The sequence below is a fragment of the Hippocampus bargibanti genome, linkage group LG01 (genome assembly GCF_051943395.1).
Source record: "Hippocampus bargibanti isolate YZ-2025 linkage group LG01, ASM5194339v1, whole genome shotgun sequence".
Taxonomy (NCBI): domain Eukaryota; kingdom Metazoa; phylum Chordata; class Actinopteri; order Syngnathiformes; family Syngnathidae; genus Hippocampus; species Hippocampus bargibanti.
In genome coordinates, this window is record NC_142734.1 from 2,374,409 (window position 1) to 2,392,017 (window position 17,609).

The 17,609-nt window shown below is 41.1% G+C and overlaps 1 protein-coding gene across 1 annotated transcript in view; it reads right to left on the bottom strand.

Moving 5' to 3' along the window:
- The window catches only part of cacna1fa (calcium voltage-gated channel subunit alpha1 Fa), a 43,334-nt gene that overhangs the window by 24,891 nt on the left and 834 nt on the right, over positions 1–17,609 (bottom strand). The window contains exons 2-18 of the mRNA XM_088989741.1: positions 17,266–17,407; positions 15,657–15,753; positions 14,295–14,485; positions 14,096–14,200; positions 10,307–10,446; positions 8,985–9,130; positions 8,494–8,646; positions 7,140–7,336; positions 6,931–7,034; positions 6,707–6,849; positions 5,579–5,644; positions 5,440–5,503; positions 4,199–4,225; positions 3,882–4,042; positions 2,134–2,359; positions 943–1,150; positions 750–870 (exon numbers count right to left, since the gene is read on the bottom strand). Coding sequence (XP_088845867.1) covers positions 750–870; positions 943–1,150; positions 2,134–2,359; positions 3,882–4,042; positions 4,199–4,225; positions 5,440–5,503; positions 5,579–5,644; positions 6,707–6,849; positions 6,931–7,034; positions 7,140–7,336; positions 8,494–8,646; positions 8,985–9,130; positions 10,307–10,446; positions 14,096–14,200; positions 14,295–14,485; positions 15,657–15,675 — 2,071 coding nt within the window. The 5' untranslated portion in view covers positions 15,676–15,753; positions 17,266–17,407. The remainder of the gene's footprint in view (positions 1–749; positions 871–942; positions 1,151–2,133; positions 2,360–3,881; positions 4,043–4,198; positions 4,226–5,439; positions 5,504–5,578; positions 5,645–6,706; positions 6,850–6,930; positions 7,035–7,139; positions 7,337–8,493; positions 8,647–8,984; positions 9,131–10,306; positions 10,447–14,095; positions 14,201–14,294; positions 14,486–15,656; positions 15,754–17,265; positions 17,408–17,609) is intronic.

Below are 17,609 nucleotides of genomic sequence, written 5' to 3' on the forward strand. Positions count from 1 at the left end.
GCTATCTAGTTAGCTAGCTATTTGCTATCTGTTCGCTATCTATCATTTAGCTATCGATTAGCTACCTAACTAGCTTTCAATCTATTTGAATTGGAAACGACCATGCTTTTTCTCTTTCTAACAAGTGAAAATGCTCTTTCACGGTCTGCATTGCTGTGAGGCAGCCATGTACACTAGACTAGTAGTAACAAAGTACAAGCAGTACTTATGATGCTGGCTAGCTATTAGCTATCTTGCTGGCTGACTGGCTTTTAGCTATTTATTTGCTATGCATTAGGAAGCTAGCTAGCTATTAGCCGGCTGGGTGTAGGCTGTCTAGCTGTTGGCAATCTAGCTATCTTATTAGCTATTTATTAGCTAGCAATTAGCTGGATATCTGGTTGGCTAGGTAGCTAGCTTTCTATCTATTTGAATTACGTTCGGGTTGAGTGAACGCTGGCGCTGCTCACCCACAGAAAAACTTATCCTGTGACTGTAAAGTGACCTAGAGAGTTTTGAAAGGAGCTAATCAATGAAATGTATTATTATTTATTATTATTATTATTATTATTATTATTATTGTTATGATAATAATAATAATTATGATAATTATGATAATTATGACAATTAAAATTAAAATTAAAATTAAAATTATTACTATTATTATTATTATTATTATTATTATTATTATCATTATCATTATTATTATTATTATTATTATTAATATTATTATCATTAATATTATTGTCATCATTATTAGGATAGGATACAGTTGCCGCAGACAAACAGGATGACAAAGTAAATGCAGACCACCATATTGGGGAAGACCGGGCCTCCGTAGGCCATGATGCCGTCGTACATCACAGCGTTCCAATCCTCTCCGGTGAGAATCTGGAGAAAGCAGAAGGCAAAATGGAGTCACCAACAAAAAACACAGAAGACGGAATCAAAAGGCAAAATCACCTGAAAGCAAGTGAGCAGCGCTTGAGGGAAGGAGTCGAATGTGCTCCTTTTCATTTGAGTCTCGTCAAAGTTAAATTTGCCTCCAAACAACTGCATGCCCAGCAGGGCGAAGATGATGAGGAAGAGGAAGAGCAGTAGTAGGAGGGAGCAGATGGCTTTCATGGAGTTGAGCAGAGAGTTCACCAAATCCGACAAAGCTGCCCAGTGCCTGAAAAGAACAGGAAGATGGCGTCAAACGTTTGGAAAATTCACAAAGTGCTGCATTTAAAGGACAACCGACATCTTCCGTACAAGTTGCGGCCATAATTCGTAAAATCACTTCAAATGACTTCTAGTATTCGCATTTTACAAAGATTCCACGGCATATAGCTATATTTTAAGTTTTAAGACTCACGCTGAATATTCAGGAAGTCTTGTTTTCCAGTTAATGACGATGCCTGACGTGACGTCACGGAGGGAACGCCCCTGACCGATAAAGCGACACACAATGCATTTCGGGTACTTTGTTTGGTCTGAAAACATCGTGTTGATGGCAAAATTAGGAGGAACACACATAAATAACGCGATGGTGAATCGTTGTGTGTTGCACCAAGACTACTATTTGATACTAGTTGACACAAATTCCCAGCGGACAAATCAGCCCATTTTCAACGGAGCCTGGGCGCCATCTTGTGCATTTTCTGGGACGCTACATTGGAGTCCTGACGGCTCGAATTGGTACGCAAGTACTTCTTGAATCGATTGCAAACATGTATGCTTTCCTCTTCAGAACTATTTGAATCATATTCATAACTGGATGAGTAACAAGAAAGCATCTTCTCCGAATCTGAAGCCATTGTTTTGATCCGAGAGCAAGGCAAGACATCCTGGTGTGACGTCATGAACAAGGGGGCGGGGCTTTCTGAAAATCGCCAGTTCCAAGCGCATTTTGTGGCAGTCATTTTTTATTGGCGTTTTGCATTGGACTAGAAATATCAGCCTGCGTGTTTTGGGTATTTTAGATGCTATAAAACGTTTTTCTGATGTCAGTTAGAAAAACAAAAAAATTGTGTCGGTTGTCCTTTAAATGCAGTGTGTATAATGTGACATTGATCTTCGCTGTACTGCATTTTTGTGGACTAAAAACGTATTTTTTTGCATCATGCACTAATCAGAAGTACAAGCGGCTAAAATGTTCTGTCAGTATTTTACCGTGTCATCTTGAAAATCCTTAAAAGGCGGATACAACGGAGCACTGAGATGCCGATGGGTGGGATGAAGTCACACTCTACCAGCAGCGTCTCCAAGATGCCGCCACACACCACAAAGCAGTCGAAGCGATTGAAGAGGGCCATGAAGTAAATCTGCAGGCCAAAGGCGTACATCTTCATCAGCATCTCCAGCGTGAAGAGCAGAAGCAGGATCTTATTGGCTCGCTCTAGAGAGACACGACAAAGCTTTCCGTCATTCATGGTGTACAGTCATACCTCGGTTTACGAACCCCTTGGCTTACAAACTTTTCGGTTTATGAACGCTACATTTATGAAAATTTTACCTTGGCATACAAACTATTTTTCGGGATACACACAGAGCGCTACAATGACTTATGTGTCGTTCGCGAACGAGCCAGTTCTTCTAACAACAACATGGCAGCCGACTGTTTTTGTCCTCTATTCCCCACGCCCAGTCTTCGGTTAAAGCCACGTGATTGGTCAAGAATGCAGCGGTGAGGGGAGGTGGTATATATTAGGTAGCTTTCTATCTATTTGAGTTACTTCCGGGTTGAGTGGAAGCTGGCGCATGTGGCTGCCGCTGCTCACCCACAGAAAATCTTATCTTGTGACTGTAAAGTGACCTTGAGTTTTGAAAGGCGCTTAGAAATGAAATGTATTATTATTATTATTATTATTATTATTGAAACAGGCAGATGACAGTGAGAGAATCTCAACTTTGATAGTTCACGGAGCTGCCTCAATGAGTGATGTATCGTTCGCGAACGAGTTCATTCTTCTAGCAACAAAATGGCAGCTGACTGTTTTTGTCCTCTATTCCCCGCCCCGAGTTAAAGCCACGTGATTGGTCAAGAACGCAGCAGTGGGGGGAGGGGGGGTTAAACATTTAAGAGACAGGCAGACGACAGTGAGAGAGTTTCAACTTTGATAGTTCAAAGGCAGAGTGCAGACTGCAAGGTTAAAATATCCCGTCAATCAGGCTCCACAAACAACCCGCACAAGCCATCTGTACACTTGATGCAAAAAGCTACCAACCCAGCTAAACAGAACACAATTGATGAGGAACTAGATAAAATTATCACAGAGAAAGCTAAAAGGGATCATTCTTCAAGATGGTGAAAGAAGACTACGTTCCTCATCAAGTGTTTAATGCTGATGAAATCGGCCACTGCATTTCATCAAGCCATCAACGACCATCACAAAGGTCAATAAAATGACTTTATTATACATAAAATAAGGTATATTTTGTGTAGTTTTAAGGCTTAGAAAATTAGAAAGTAGAAAATTATGTTTTATGGGGACCTGGGAACGGATTATTCTCATTTTAATGGTTTCCTATGGGAAATTAATTTTTGGGATACACACTTTTCGCTTTACACACTCTGTCTGGGAACCAATTAAGTTCATCAGCCAAAGTATCACTGTATTCGTAACAATGTCCTTGAAATCCCACAGCTCTACCCTATCGCGAGAATACTCGTTCGTACGCGTTCGTAAGCCGAGGTATCATTGTACAGTAAAGTCTCGTTATATCGATATTCCCGGTTATATCGATACTATTTCTATGCACGGACGGAGAAAAATACATGCGCGCAGGGTCGGATATATCGATAGTCCCGGTTATATCGATATTTTTCGGACTCCCTAGAATATCGATATAACGAGACTTTACTGTACTTGTTTCTGACGGGGGAAGGGTTCAACAGAATTGGGCGGATGGATTCCTACCTTGCATTTCTGTCAGCCACTTTGGTTGCCCGTAATGCTCCGAGGCGCTGGCTACCGTATTGAGAAACACCAGAAGAAGAACCAGCCAGTAGAAATTGGTGGTTTTGACAGCCACGCGGCAGTTCTTCCTGAACGTGTGGTTCAACTGGCACAATTGGTCGCTAATGAAAGAGGGATCGTTAGTATTTTTTTCACACGGGGCTTGCATTAGATCATCATTGCACAACAGCCCCATTTGTACATTTCATCGAATTGGGTGAATCTGTTATGGCACAAATGAAAGTAAATAACCACGACGGCTTGTTTGAAGAGCTTACCAGAAGCTGTTGGCCATCATCTTGGCCCTGAAAAATAAAAAAGAAATCACCTGAAATTAAGTTATTGAGTCAGGATGCCATTCCTTAGTTTGTTATTTACTTTAACAGACTGCTTTGTAGTTCTGATCATTACCACTAAGGAACATTTGGGAACAATACTAATACTAATACTAATACTAATACTAATACTAATACTAATACTAATACCAGTACTAATACTAATACTAATAATAATAGTAATACTAATACTACTAAACGCCAACATAATAATAATAATTATTATTATTATTATAGTAATAGTAATAGTAATAGTAAAAGTAATAGTAATTAGTATGATTATTATTTTCTCATGATGAGATGAGATTATTATTTTATTATAGTGCCGAATATTTGATCTTGGGGAGTACGGGCACTATTTTAAATTAACAACCGGTAGATTGGTAGGATGTTGGGAGTGTAATAATAATAATAATAATAATAATAATAATAATAATAATAATAATAATAATAAATTTCATTTATAAGCGCCTTTCAAAACTCTCAAGGTCACTTTACAGTCATGGGATACGTTTTTTTCTGTGGGTGAGCAGCGGCAGCCACAAGCGCCATCGTTCACTCAACCTGGAATAACTCAAATAGATAAGAGAGCTAGCTAGCTAATAGCTAGCCAGCTAGATAGTTAATAGTGTACCGCAAAGACCAAAATATAGTTTGAAACCATTTAGGTGGCTAACTACCTAGCAAGCTATCTGTTGGCTATCTATTAGCTATTTACTAGCTGGCTAGCTAGCTTTCTATTTACTTCCGGGTTGAGTGAACGCTGGCGCGTGTGGCTGCCGCTGCTCACCCACAGAAAAACTTATCCTGTGACTGTAAAGTGACCTTGAAAGTTTTGAAAGGAGCTTATAAATCACATTTATTATTATTATTAAAGTGTGACTGAAAACAAAACGATTACTGAGAGAAAGAAAATAATTTGGGAAACGCCAACAACCAACTGCATACGTGTTTTCTCTTATTTTCGTTACTACGCGGGGGCGGAAATCTGTGTTGAAAGGAGTTTTGTCACATCAAATGGCATGACTCCTTCTTGTGACTTGCTCCAATTTAGCCTTCATATTGGCATTGTTGAACGGACAATATTTGTATTATTTTAAAATTGGAATTGTTTGATGGTTTCTCACAACACTATAACTGGTTTGGAATCACTGTAATGTCGGTGTGAAGTTTTATCCCCTTACATGAGCGAAGCACAGAAGCCGCTGTCATCGTCGAGGTACGCTATGTCATCATCCGAATCCGATTCTGTGAAAAGGCAGAGGGCGCGTGAGAGTGAACAAGATGGACGTTACCAGCCGGCGTGGCGGCTACCAAACGCACCTCCCTCCTCACTGTGTTTGTACCAGCCAAACTTCTTCATCATTTTCTTCTTGGCGATTGCCGCTCCTTTGGGGACAAATACAGGGAGGTGTCACATTGATAAGGAGTATGTGTGCATGTGTGGGTCTACATTGGAAGATACGAGCTTTGATAAGGAAGAAATAAGACTGCAGATCCCACTTGTGACTCTGTGCCAATGGGGAAAATGTGCCATTTTTGTAGATACAGTGATACCTTAGCTTACGAACTTTTCGCCTTACAAACATTTTTCGGCGGACAAACCAAACAACACAGGTGGCTGGTGGACTAGTTTTCGCCGGAAGAACCCCCAAACCACACGGTCGAACAGCGCCACGGTGGTTGGCGGACTAGTTTTCTTCACCCCCTTTCTATGATTGCAGATGTGGTTTGTTATCGAGTGGAGTACTTTTACTATTATGGGACCGAAAAAGACCCCACCACAGGCTGCTGTTAAGCCAAAGAGGACACAAAACAAAATGACGGTCGAGCAGAAGAAGGAGATCATGAAAAAACACGAACGAGGTGTGCGTTTGTGTGACTTGGCGTCCGAGTACCATGACGCATTGCTACGTGTGGCTATGGGTGTTTCTGTGTTGTCTAAGCAACGGTCTCAAGTAATAGAAGAGGTTGAAAAACTTCTGTTGATTTGGTTTAACGAAAAGCAGCTAGCAGGGGACAGGGTGAATGAGGGTATTATCGCAGAGAAAGCACGACAACTTCACTCGGATATCATCAAGAGGCAATGACATCAACGACCATCACAAAGGTAAATAAAACAACGTTTTTATACCGTACAGTTTATTTCTATGATTAAAATACAATAGAACATTTAATATACAAAAGATAAGGTATATTTTGTGTCGTTTTAAGGCTTATTTAGTAGAAAATTATGTTTTAAGGGGACCTGGGAACGGATTATTCTCATTTTAATAGTTTCCTATGGGAAATTAATTTTTGGGATACACACTTTTCGCCTTACACATTCTGTCTGGGAACCAATTAAGTTCGTAAGCCAAGGCATCACTGTACTTGATAATTGTGGACGGAGTCAGATGGCGAAAAAAAGTGTGGAGAGTTAAAAAACAAAGTGTGAATGAAGGAACTAACGTTTATTTCCTTCTTCATCCACATCCTCTGCCTCGATGAGCCAGTCCATGTATCCAATCATGTCTTCCTCCATCTGCCTACTCTCTTGAGCCTTCTGCAGCTCACCACGAGCCACTGCCTTTTCCCTTTCCTTGGAAAACTCTCTGAGAACCCATAAAAACGACAAAATTGATCCTTTGATTTGATGGTCGCATCACGATCACCACGCCAGCCAGCCTACCTACCCGCTCAACACACCCAAAACGAGATTGATGATGAAAAAGGAACCAAAGATGACCAGAGAGACAAAATACACCCACGGGATCTCAAAACCGATGGCGTCATTCATCTTGGCCAAAAAAAAAAAAAAAAAAAAAAAGGGAAAGAGACAAAGCGGGTATTTTAGTCAAAGAATTACAGTCGACGTGGAGGAAGGCAGGCGGCGGATGGTTACCCAGTAAAGCACGTCTGTCCAGCCTTCCATGGTGATGCACTGGAAGACGGTCAGCATGGCAAAGAAAATGTTGTCGAAATTTGTAATACCGCCGTTAGGACCCTCCCACTTGCCCCTGCACTCGCTTCCGTTGCCGACGCAGAAACGTCCGGTTCCCGCAAACGCGCAAGGTGACGGATCGTCCTCCACCATCATACCTGCGAGCAAAATATATACAGAAAGAAGCAGTCAGTTTGCATACCATGTTCGGATTGGATTAGCCTATACAGTGATACCTCGGTTTACGAACCCCTTGGCTTACGAACTTTTCGGCTTACGAACGTTAAATGTATGAAAATTTTACCTTGGCATACAAACTATTTTTCGGGATACATACGGAGCTGCCACAATGAGTGAGGTGTCGTTCGCGAACGAGACCGTTCTCCTAACAAGAAAATGGCAGCCGGCTTGTTTTGGTCCTCTATTCCCCGTCCCCAGTCTCGGTTTAAGCCACGTGATTGGTCAAGAACGCAGCAGGGGGATTGGGTTACAGACAGACAGAAAGTGAGCCATTCTCCAAAAAAGAAAATGGCTGCCAGCATTTTTTACTCCTCTATTCCCCGCCCCCAGTCCTCGGTTTAAGCCACATGATTGGTCAAGAACGCAACAGTGAGGGGAGGTGGTTTAAATGTTGAAGAGATAGGCAGACGACAGAGAGGGTGACAAAATGGACAGAAAACGGTGACATTTGGACTCGTTTCCACTTTGATAGTTCAAAGGCAGAGCGTAGACTGCAAGGTTAAAATATCCCATCAATCAGGCTCCACAAATAACCCGTACCAGCCATCTGTACACTCGATGCAAAAAGCTATCAACCCAGCTAAACAGAACACAATTGATGAGGAACAAGGTAAAATTATCACAGAGAAATCACCTACAAGGGATCATTCCTCAAGATGGTGAAAGAAGAAGGCTACGTTCCTCATCAAGTGTTTTAATGCTGAGGAAACCGGCCACTCCATTCCATCTAACCATCAATGACCATCATAAAGGTAAATAAAACGACTTTATTATACAGTCCAGTTTATTTCTTTAATTATAATACCATAGCACCTTTATTATCCACAAAATAAGGTGTATTTTTGGTGTATTCAGACCAAATATGGGTAGTTTTAAGGCTTAGAAATTATGAAATGATGTTTTATGGGGACCTGGGAACGGATTATTCTCATTTTAATGGTTTCCTATGAGAAATTAATGTTTGTGATACACAATTTTCACCTTACACACTCTGTATGGGAACCAATTAAGTTCATAAGCCGAGGTATCACTGTACTTATATTTGTATGTGTGGAATGCAACAGTGTGGAGAGACCTGTGCTGGAGAAGTAACACGTCTTATGCATCCTGCCGATAAAAAGCTCCAAGCCGATGATGGCGTAGATGATGATGACGAACATGACCAGCATACCGATGTGAAGGAGCGGCACCATGGCTTTCATGATGGAATTCAACACAATCTGCAGACCTGATGAGTAAGTTTTTGTCAGAAACGTTCGATCGGACACTGTGGACAAAGACTCGAACCAAGAAAGATTGTCTTTTTTTCTGCTGGCAGGAGACGTAGCCATTCATGACAGACGCCTGAATTCTGCAGCCCTCTGCCAAGCTATTTATTGAGAGTATATGCAAATTTAAGTGATACATTAGTAATACATTAGTAAAACATAGTTTTCTTGATTAGAATACCACACCCCTGGAACGTTCAACAGCATTAAACTTTCAAATATGATAACTTCTTATTCTCCATCAGTTTTTGACCGGGAACATGACACCAGAAGCAAGGGAACGTGGTGGAAAACATACTTGGCACTCCGGAGACGAGTCGAAGCGGCCTCAACACCCTGAAGGCTCTCAGAGCTTTTACATCCAAGCCTCCGGGTTTCCCCGCAGCGTGATGTGCTTCTCCAGGTTTGTGGTCGGTCATGCCTTCCGCTATGACGCTGAACAGCCTACAAAGACACACTCAGATATAATTTACTGCAAATAATGATCATTTTTGCAAGATTCAAAATGTATTTTTTTGAACTCACTCACTGCCAGACGTGCAAAAGTGTGACCGCTCCAGTAACAGGGTTTTTGTCATTGTCACTCGAATTCCAGGACCCACAGAATATTGAGTTTTACGACTACATAAACATTCAATGCATCGTAAGAAACCTTGGGCTATCTTCTTTCATCAGAAAAAAATAGTTAATTTCTAAGTTATATGGGTCTGAAGTTATATGAGCTTGAAATGAGGGCGGCTGTCCAAAATACAGTGCAATACATACATATTGGTTTACATGTATATAGCGCTTTATTATAATAATAATAATAATAATAATAATAATAATAATAAGAAGAAGAAGAAGAAGAAGAAGAAGAAGAAGAAGAAGAAGAAGAAGAAGAAGAAGAAGAAGAAGAAGAATACATTTCATTTATAAGCGCCTTTCAAAACTGTCAAGGTCACTTTACAGTAACATGATCCGTTTTTCTGTGAGTGAGCGGCGGTAGCCACACGCTAGCGTTCACTCAACCCGGAAGTAACTCAGATAGAAAGTTAGCTAGCTAGCTAAGAGTTAGCTAATAATCACTCAACTCGGTAGTAACTGAAATAGATAGAAAGCGAGTTAGCTAGGTAAGAGTTAGATAATAATCACTCAACCAGGTAGTAACTCAAAAAGATAGAAAGCTAGCTAGCTAAGAGTTAGCTAATAATCACTCAACCCGGAAGTAACTGAAATAAATAGAAAGCTAGCTAGCTAAGAGTTAGCTAATAATCACTCAACCCGGTAGTAACTCAAATAGATAGAAAGCTAGCTAGCTAGCTAAGAGTTAGCTAATAATCACTCAAAGCACCAACATGGAAAAAAGGGAAATGCTGCCCCCTCGTGGAAGCAAAAAAACATTGCTGGAGGTCGGACCAGCGCTTTATCGGCATCCCCGCAAGAAAAAAACAAAACCCGAACAAATTCGGGAATGGCACACTACGTCATATTTTCAATTCGGGAATACATTAATGAATGGCAGTGAAGGAGTGTGTGTGTTGAGTAAATAAATATCCCACCTCTGAATTAAACACATGGAATCAACCTTTCACACACACCAACAAGTCAAACAGCCAACACATTTAAGTCGTCAAATACCCGACAATGACGATGATGAAATCAAGCAAGTTCCATCCGCTACGTATGTAGGCGCTGGGATGCATAACTAAGCCGTAGGCCAGAATTTTTGTGAAAGTCTCGATGGTGAAGATGACCAAGAAGACGTACTCCACTTGTTCCTGCAAGCATATGAAAACATTTAAAGGACAATCGACACCATTTTTTTTGTTTCCTAACTGACATCAGAAAAAGGTTTTATAGCATCTAAAATACCCAAAACACGCAGGCTGATATTTTTTGTCAAATGCAAAACACCAATAAAAATGACTAAAAGTGTCCCAAAACTACTTCAAAATGACCCCGGAGATGCAGAGTTTCAGAAGGTCCCGCCCCCTTGTTTGTGACGTCACGCAAGGACGTCTTCGCCTTGCTCTCGAATCAAAACAATGGCTTCAGATTCGGAGAAGATGCTTTCTTGTTACTCATCCAGTTATGAATAAGATTCAAATAGTTCTGAAGAGGAAAGCATACATGTTTGCAATCGATTAAAGAAGTCCTTTTGAGGCGTCTGGACTCCAATGTAGCATCCCAGAAAAATACACAAGTTGGAAATGGGCTGATTTGTCTGCTGGGATTTTGTGTCAACTAGTATCAAATAGTAGTGCATCAAACTTCAGGCCGAGAGCTCAAGTCAAACAACTAAAGTGGAATTCACACCCAAAAAAAAAATGGCTAGTTGGATCCAACTAAGTCTTAAAGCCTTAAAATGTTCAACAGTCAGTTTAGCCTAAATCCAATAAAGAGCTCTCTCTACTTGGCCTCTTCCCTTGATGACCTTGTAGAAAAAAAAGTGTGGCGTACATGCCTCAGCTTTTACTGATGACAAGCTAATGATAACTTAAAGGACAACCGACGTCACTTTTTTGTTTCCTAACTGACATCAGAAAAACGTTTTATAGCATCTAAAATACCCAAACTCCGCAGGCTGATATTTGTAATCAAATGCAAGACACCAATAAAAATGACTTAAAGTGTCCAAAAAGTACTTCAAATTGAACCCGGAAGTGGCCAGTTTCAGAAGGTCCCGCCCCCTTGTTCGTGATGTCAAGCAAGGACGCCTTCGCCTTGCTCTCGAATCAAAACAATAGCTTCAGATTCGGAGAATATGCTTTCTTGTTACACATCCAGTTATGAATATGATTCAAATAGTTCTGAAGAAGAAAGCATACATGTTTGCAATCGATTAGACAATTTATTCCGTGCCATTATGAGGCAACATTGAGGGGAAATGTGTCATCGAAAAAGAGCCACAAAATGGCAACCTCCTGTGGCCACCTCCGTTTCCACAGGCTGATAAATTCCTTATATGGAGCTTGGACGCCCTCTTTTGGCGGCTTTTGGGTGCAACACGAGGTACCCAGACCAAACAAGTACAGCAAAATATATTGACGTGATGGAAGGCTACAATGTGTCCTTTTTTTTCGGTCAGGGGCGTTCCTTCAGTGACGTCACGTACGGACTCGTCACCAACTCAAAAACAAGACTTCTTGAATATTCAGCGCGAGTCTTAAAACGTAAAATATAACTATATGCGGTGGAATCTTTGTAAAATACGCTCAGTAGAAGTCATTTGAAGCCATTTTACAAATTATGGACATAACTTGTCCGGAGACGTCGGTTGTCCCTTAATGTCCTTATTGATGGACTTACTTCATTACTTCAGTCTGATTACAAAAGACAGAAGGCCGGGGAGTATCGAGTGAAGTCGCAGGCAGATGGTTGATATTTAACTAAGTCACCATGCCTAACAGTGTCACTGGGTCACTCAGTTGCGGGTTCCCCCACCCGTCTAATGCAATTACTGATGAACACACCAATGTTATCTTCTTAGCATTTGTTCACACACTTACTCTTGTTTTTCTTGGTACAAATGAACCCAAAATAAATACAGTGATAGCTCAGTTTACCAACGCTTTAGCTCACAAACGTTTCACCTTACAAACGTTAAATTCACGAGAATATAATCTTGGCAAACAAACTAGTTTTTGGCGGTTGAACCAAGCCACACAGTGCCACGGTGGCTGGCGGAGTGCAGACATGGTTTGTTATGGAATGGATACTTTTGCTTTTTTGGGACCAAAAAAGACCCCACCACAGGCTAATGTTCAGCCAAAAAGGACACAAAAGAAAATGACAGCCGAGCAGAAGAAGGAGATCATCAAAAAACACAAACGAGGTGTGCGTTTGTGTGACTTAGCGTCCCAGTACCAGTAAGCTAAGTCGACCATTGCTACGGGTGTATATGTGTTCTCTAAGCAACGGTCTCAGGCAATAGAAGAGGTTGAAAAACTTCTGTTGCTTTAGATTCACGAAAAGCAGCTATCAGGGGACAGTCCTTATGGAAGGTGACTCTCCTTCCAAACAGTAACTCCCTTCTTCCCTCCTCCTTCCGCTCCATTTCATCAAGCGATCAACTACCATCACAAAGGTCAATAAAACGACTTTATTATACAGTACAGTTTACTCATCAATTGTGTTCTGTTTTAGCTGGGTTGATAGCTTTTTGCATCAAGTGTACAGATGGCTTATGCGGGTTATTTGTGGAGCCTGATTAATGGGATATTTTAACCTTGCAGTCTATATTCTGCTTTTGAACTATCAAAGTTGAGATTCTCTCACTGTCATCTGCCTGTTTCAATAATAATAATAATACATTTCATTTCTAAGCGCCTTTCAAAACTCAAGGTCACTTTACAGTCACAAGATAAGATTTTCTGTGGGTGAGCAGCGGCAGCCACATGCGCCAGCGTCCACTCAACCCGGAAGTAACTCAAATACCACTGCTATCCTCGTCCACAGTCTCGTCACCTCCCGTATCGATTATTGTAATTCACTTCTTTTCGGGGTCAATCAAAAATGTCTCCATAAACTCCAACTAGTCCAAAATTCCTCAGCCCGGATCATCACAAAAACCCCCTCATTTCACCACATCACTCCTGTCCTCCAACAGCTCCACTGGCTCCCTGTTAAACTCCGTATTGAATTCAAGATACTTCTGTTTACATTTAAAGCCATCCATAACCTTGCCCCTCCCTATCTGTCTGACCTAATTCAAATCTCCGTTCCTACTCGGACCCTCAGATCCTCTTCCTCCCTCCACCTCTACACGCCCTCTGCCCGTCTCACAACGATGGGGTGCAGAGCTTTCAGCCGCTCCGCTCCTAAACTCTGGAACTCACTTCCACCCAACATCCGCAACATTGACTCCCTTCCTACTTTCAAATCTCACCTGAAAACCCACCTCTTTAAACTTGCTTACATGGTCTAATTTATTATGCTGTTTTATTATTTATTGCTTTATGCATGATTTTACTGTTTTGTGTGTTGTCTTTGTTGTAAAGTGTCCTTGAGTGTTCAGAAAGGCGCTTGTAAATTAAATGTATTATTATTATTATTATAAATAGATAGAAAGCTATCTAATATATACCACCTCCCCTCACCGCCGCGTTCTTGACCAATCACGTGGCTTTAACCGAAGACTGGGGGTGGGGAATAGAGGACAAAAACAGTCGGCCACCATTTTCTTTTTAGGTGAACGGGCTCGTTCGCGAACGATACATCACTCATTGTGGCAGCTCCGTGTGTGTTCCGAAAAATAGTTTGTATGCCAAGGTAGAATTTTCATAAATGTAACGTTCGTAAACTGAAAAGTTCGTAAGCCAAGGGTTTCGTAAATCGTGGTATTTCTTTTTGCCGGTTAACATTTGACAGAACCGATGATAGCTTTGAATCGTTTCAAAAGCAAGTGTAAATCTCGAGAAAACGCACCAATTTGTGATTGGTCGCATTGGAGTCATCATCAGGGTACGGCTTGGTGACCCCCATGGCCACACAGTTGGCAAAGATGGCAAGCAGGATGAAAATATCGAAGGGTGTGAAGATGGTTATTAAGGCCTTCACAACATCAACAATTGCAATATTCGGCGTGTTGACATGGAAAAGATGGCATCCCATCACGGAAAGGATATTTCCACTCCACCAGGGCCAGCGCCGCCATGCGTATGGGATTGCTGAGGGTGAGGCAGCAGAGGGCTCGGGGGGCTCTGAGGGCAGACTTGTTAGCCTGCATGGCCTTTTTGGCGCCGCCTCCTCGCTTTTTGGCCGAGCCGGTTGACCCCAGGGTGTCAGATTTTTCTCCATCGCCCCCTGTAGGGCCTTCTGCCAAAAACAATAAGCAAGTATGAGGTTGAAAGCATTAAAATATTTTTAAAAAATGTGTGAAATAATTCGCGACGGCCACGTTCGGTCACTATTCCATCATTATTTCAGTCCGTCCATTGGCGGCAACCAAAAAATAATAATCGCAGTTAAGAACCTACTTCCTATGTCAATTGCAGGTGCAGTACAAAAATACCCAACTAAAGAAAACATAAAAATAAGACATCCAGACGCTCCCCAAATTACAAACGAGATACGTTCTGAATGGTCGTTCGTAAGATGAATTCGTTCGTAAGTTGCTTCAGTGCTATATTTTGTATGGAATGTATGTTTAAGTCTTATATAAGTATGTTTAAGGTTTATATAACTATATTTATAGGACAACTGACGCTCCCGGACAAGTTGTGTCCATAATTTGTAAAATGGCTTCAAATGACTTCTACTGAGCGTATTTTACAAAGATTCCACAGCATATAGCTATATTTTACGTTTTAAGACTCACGCTGAATATTCAGGAAGGCTTGTAATAATAATAATAACAACAACTGCAATAATAATAATAATAATAATAATACATGTCATTACTAAGCACCTTTCAAAACTCTCAAGGTCACTTTACAGTCACAGGATAAGGATATCTAATAGATAGCTAGCTAGATAGCTAGCGAACCAGCTACATCGCTAATAGCTAGCAAAAAGCTAGCAAATAAAGTGCTCGCTACATAGCCCGCCGGATAACTTATTGGATATCGCAAAATGGATATATAAGAATTTGAAAGTTAATTCTATATTGATTCTACATACTTGGCCGATAAAGATGATTCCAATTTGGATTCTGAACTTTGGGAAATACTGTAGCTCCAAATGAAGGCTAACTCGAGCCTGTCAGTCACCTTGTGCAGGCCTCAATGACAAGATAAGACCCTGCAGATGTGACCTAGTTGCTAATAGGCCCCACATGGGCACAGGGCGACTCAGGTAGACTACACCTGTTCACAAAACCTCTACAAACATCTCCACAAACCGAACAACACAACCAAAAGCCTATGACACATGTCAAAACAGAAATAGTCACAGGAAATAACGTTATTTTAGATTTACGCAGCGTACCGATAGTAGAGTTAATTTGAATGCAACAAAGAAGGAAGAGCTGAAACAGCAGCAACTTTACCTTTCTTGGCCCCATCCATGTCGAGTTTTTCACCACAATTTGAGGCTGAACAAAGACCCGAACATCAACCCTTCCACCCCGGGGGGGTCGTTTGGTGCTGAAAAGAAGACAACTGCGCATTAAAAGTTGGCACGCTTTTGACACAAATTACGGCGAGGTGCATTTGCGAATGAAAGGCGAGTTCTTCCCCCAGCTCGGAGGTGGGGACAGGAGTGTCCGCCACACTCCACGATGGTCCACCAACGAAGCGGTGGGATTAAACAGTTTAGCCGTTTAGAGGGATGACAGCAGACTGTGTAAATCTTCCGAGGGGAAGGTGGAGGTAAAGCCCAGAGGAATTTCGTCACAGATAGAGTCGATACCAAGCACATTCCGGACAGTCAAAATAAAATAAAGCACCGCATGGGAGAGATCCAAGAGTAATGAAAAAACACGTAGAATACTTTTTGTCAATGGCGGACACATACCTGTCAACCTGTACGTTTTTGCCGTACAAAATCCGTTTATTATGCATTTTAAGACGTGTACGACGTACAAGAAAAGCTGTACGAAAAATCTCTACTCCGACTATCACGAAATAGCAAATCAATCAAGTCAAACGAGTTCGCCGCAGTAGTGTCATAATCTGGTTGGCGACCAACGGGTAGCGCTGTCAGCCCTGCCTGCAGCCTCGGGGGTGCTGGTTGTTCCAATCAGTGACAGTCAAAAGGACTCCCGGCACGACCATTCGGCGTCGGGTCATTGTATGCAATCGTATGCCTTGTGTATGCATTGTATGCGGTGCATGGGTTTGTTTCATCTTGGTAGACTTTTACTCTTGGTTGTTTCTTTTGATACGTTGTATTTTTCTGTTTGAATGTTTTAGATTTTGCTCCTGTTGACTTTATTTTAATACAATTTCTCAAATACAACCTTCTGCTCCCTCCTGCCTCCTTTTTGGGACCCACAACTGCCATCACCACCTTGCAAAGCGTGACAGGTAGCCTCTATCTCGTTTTTTTTTTTTCGTTGCAAACAAAGCGAGCGATTTGATGCTACTCTGCGTATGCGTCTGCCGCCTGAAGAATTTTAAGCGCCTTTCAAAGCTCTCAAGGACACTTTAGAGCAGGGGTGTCAAAGTCATTTTTTTGCCGCGGGCCACATTGTAGTTATGGTTTCCTCTCGAGGGCCGTTATGAATTTGGGGAACCCATTAGAATGTTTAAATCCCTTCAAATATTACATATAGAGCACACAGCAAGTTAATGAATAACTCGTTTTCAAATCTGAAGTCAAGAATAATGACTTTTATTGTGGTTGACATCCAAAAATATGACATTTTGGCTCAGATTTTAGCAATCATCATGGAATTTAACAAGTTTGATTTGATTTTTCAATATGTGTCAACTTTCTGTCACTGCTCTGTCAACTCAACTGTATTTATAGAGCACTTTCAAACAGGGTTTTATTTTTATCCTAATCTCTTTCCTTGAAATGAAAGCCGACTGGCTTTCCTCGCGGTTAATCATTTTACAGCTGTTTAGAAACAACACATTAAAAACAACTAGTGAAGCACTTAGTTGAATCGTGACTAAAATACAAATATGAAAAATGATCGAAGGTATCGTTACCATGGTTCCCGAGCATTCTCCTCCATGTTTGTTGAGGTGGTCGAGTGTTACGTTGAGGTTTCTTCTTCGTCTTCTATTCCTTGTTTTAAGAGGTTGCACCCCAAGCGGTCTGGAGTAATCGTGCATGGTAGAAACAAGCGGCCTGCGCGAAAGGTTCAGTTCCAATGACGTAAATGTGGGTGATACACAATAAAATTAAATTGTATTTATTTATTTTTCAATTTTAATTTCTTGGATCACTTCAGGAAAAGTGTATTTAAATTAGCAACATTTTTGAAATTATTTTTAGATAAAAAGAGTGAAACCTAACGTTGTGAAATTACAATGTTATATTTTTATATGAT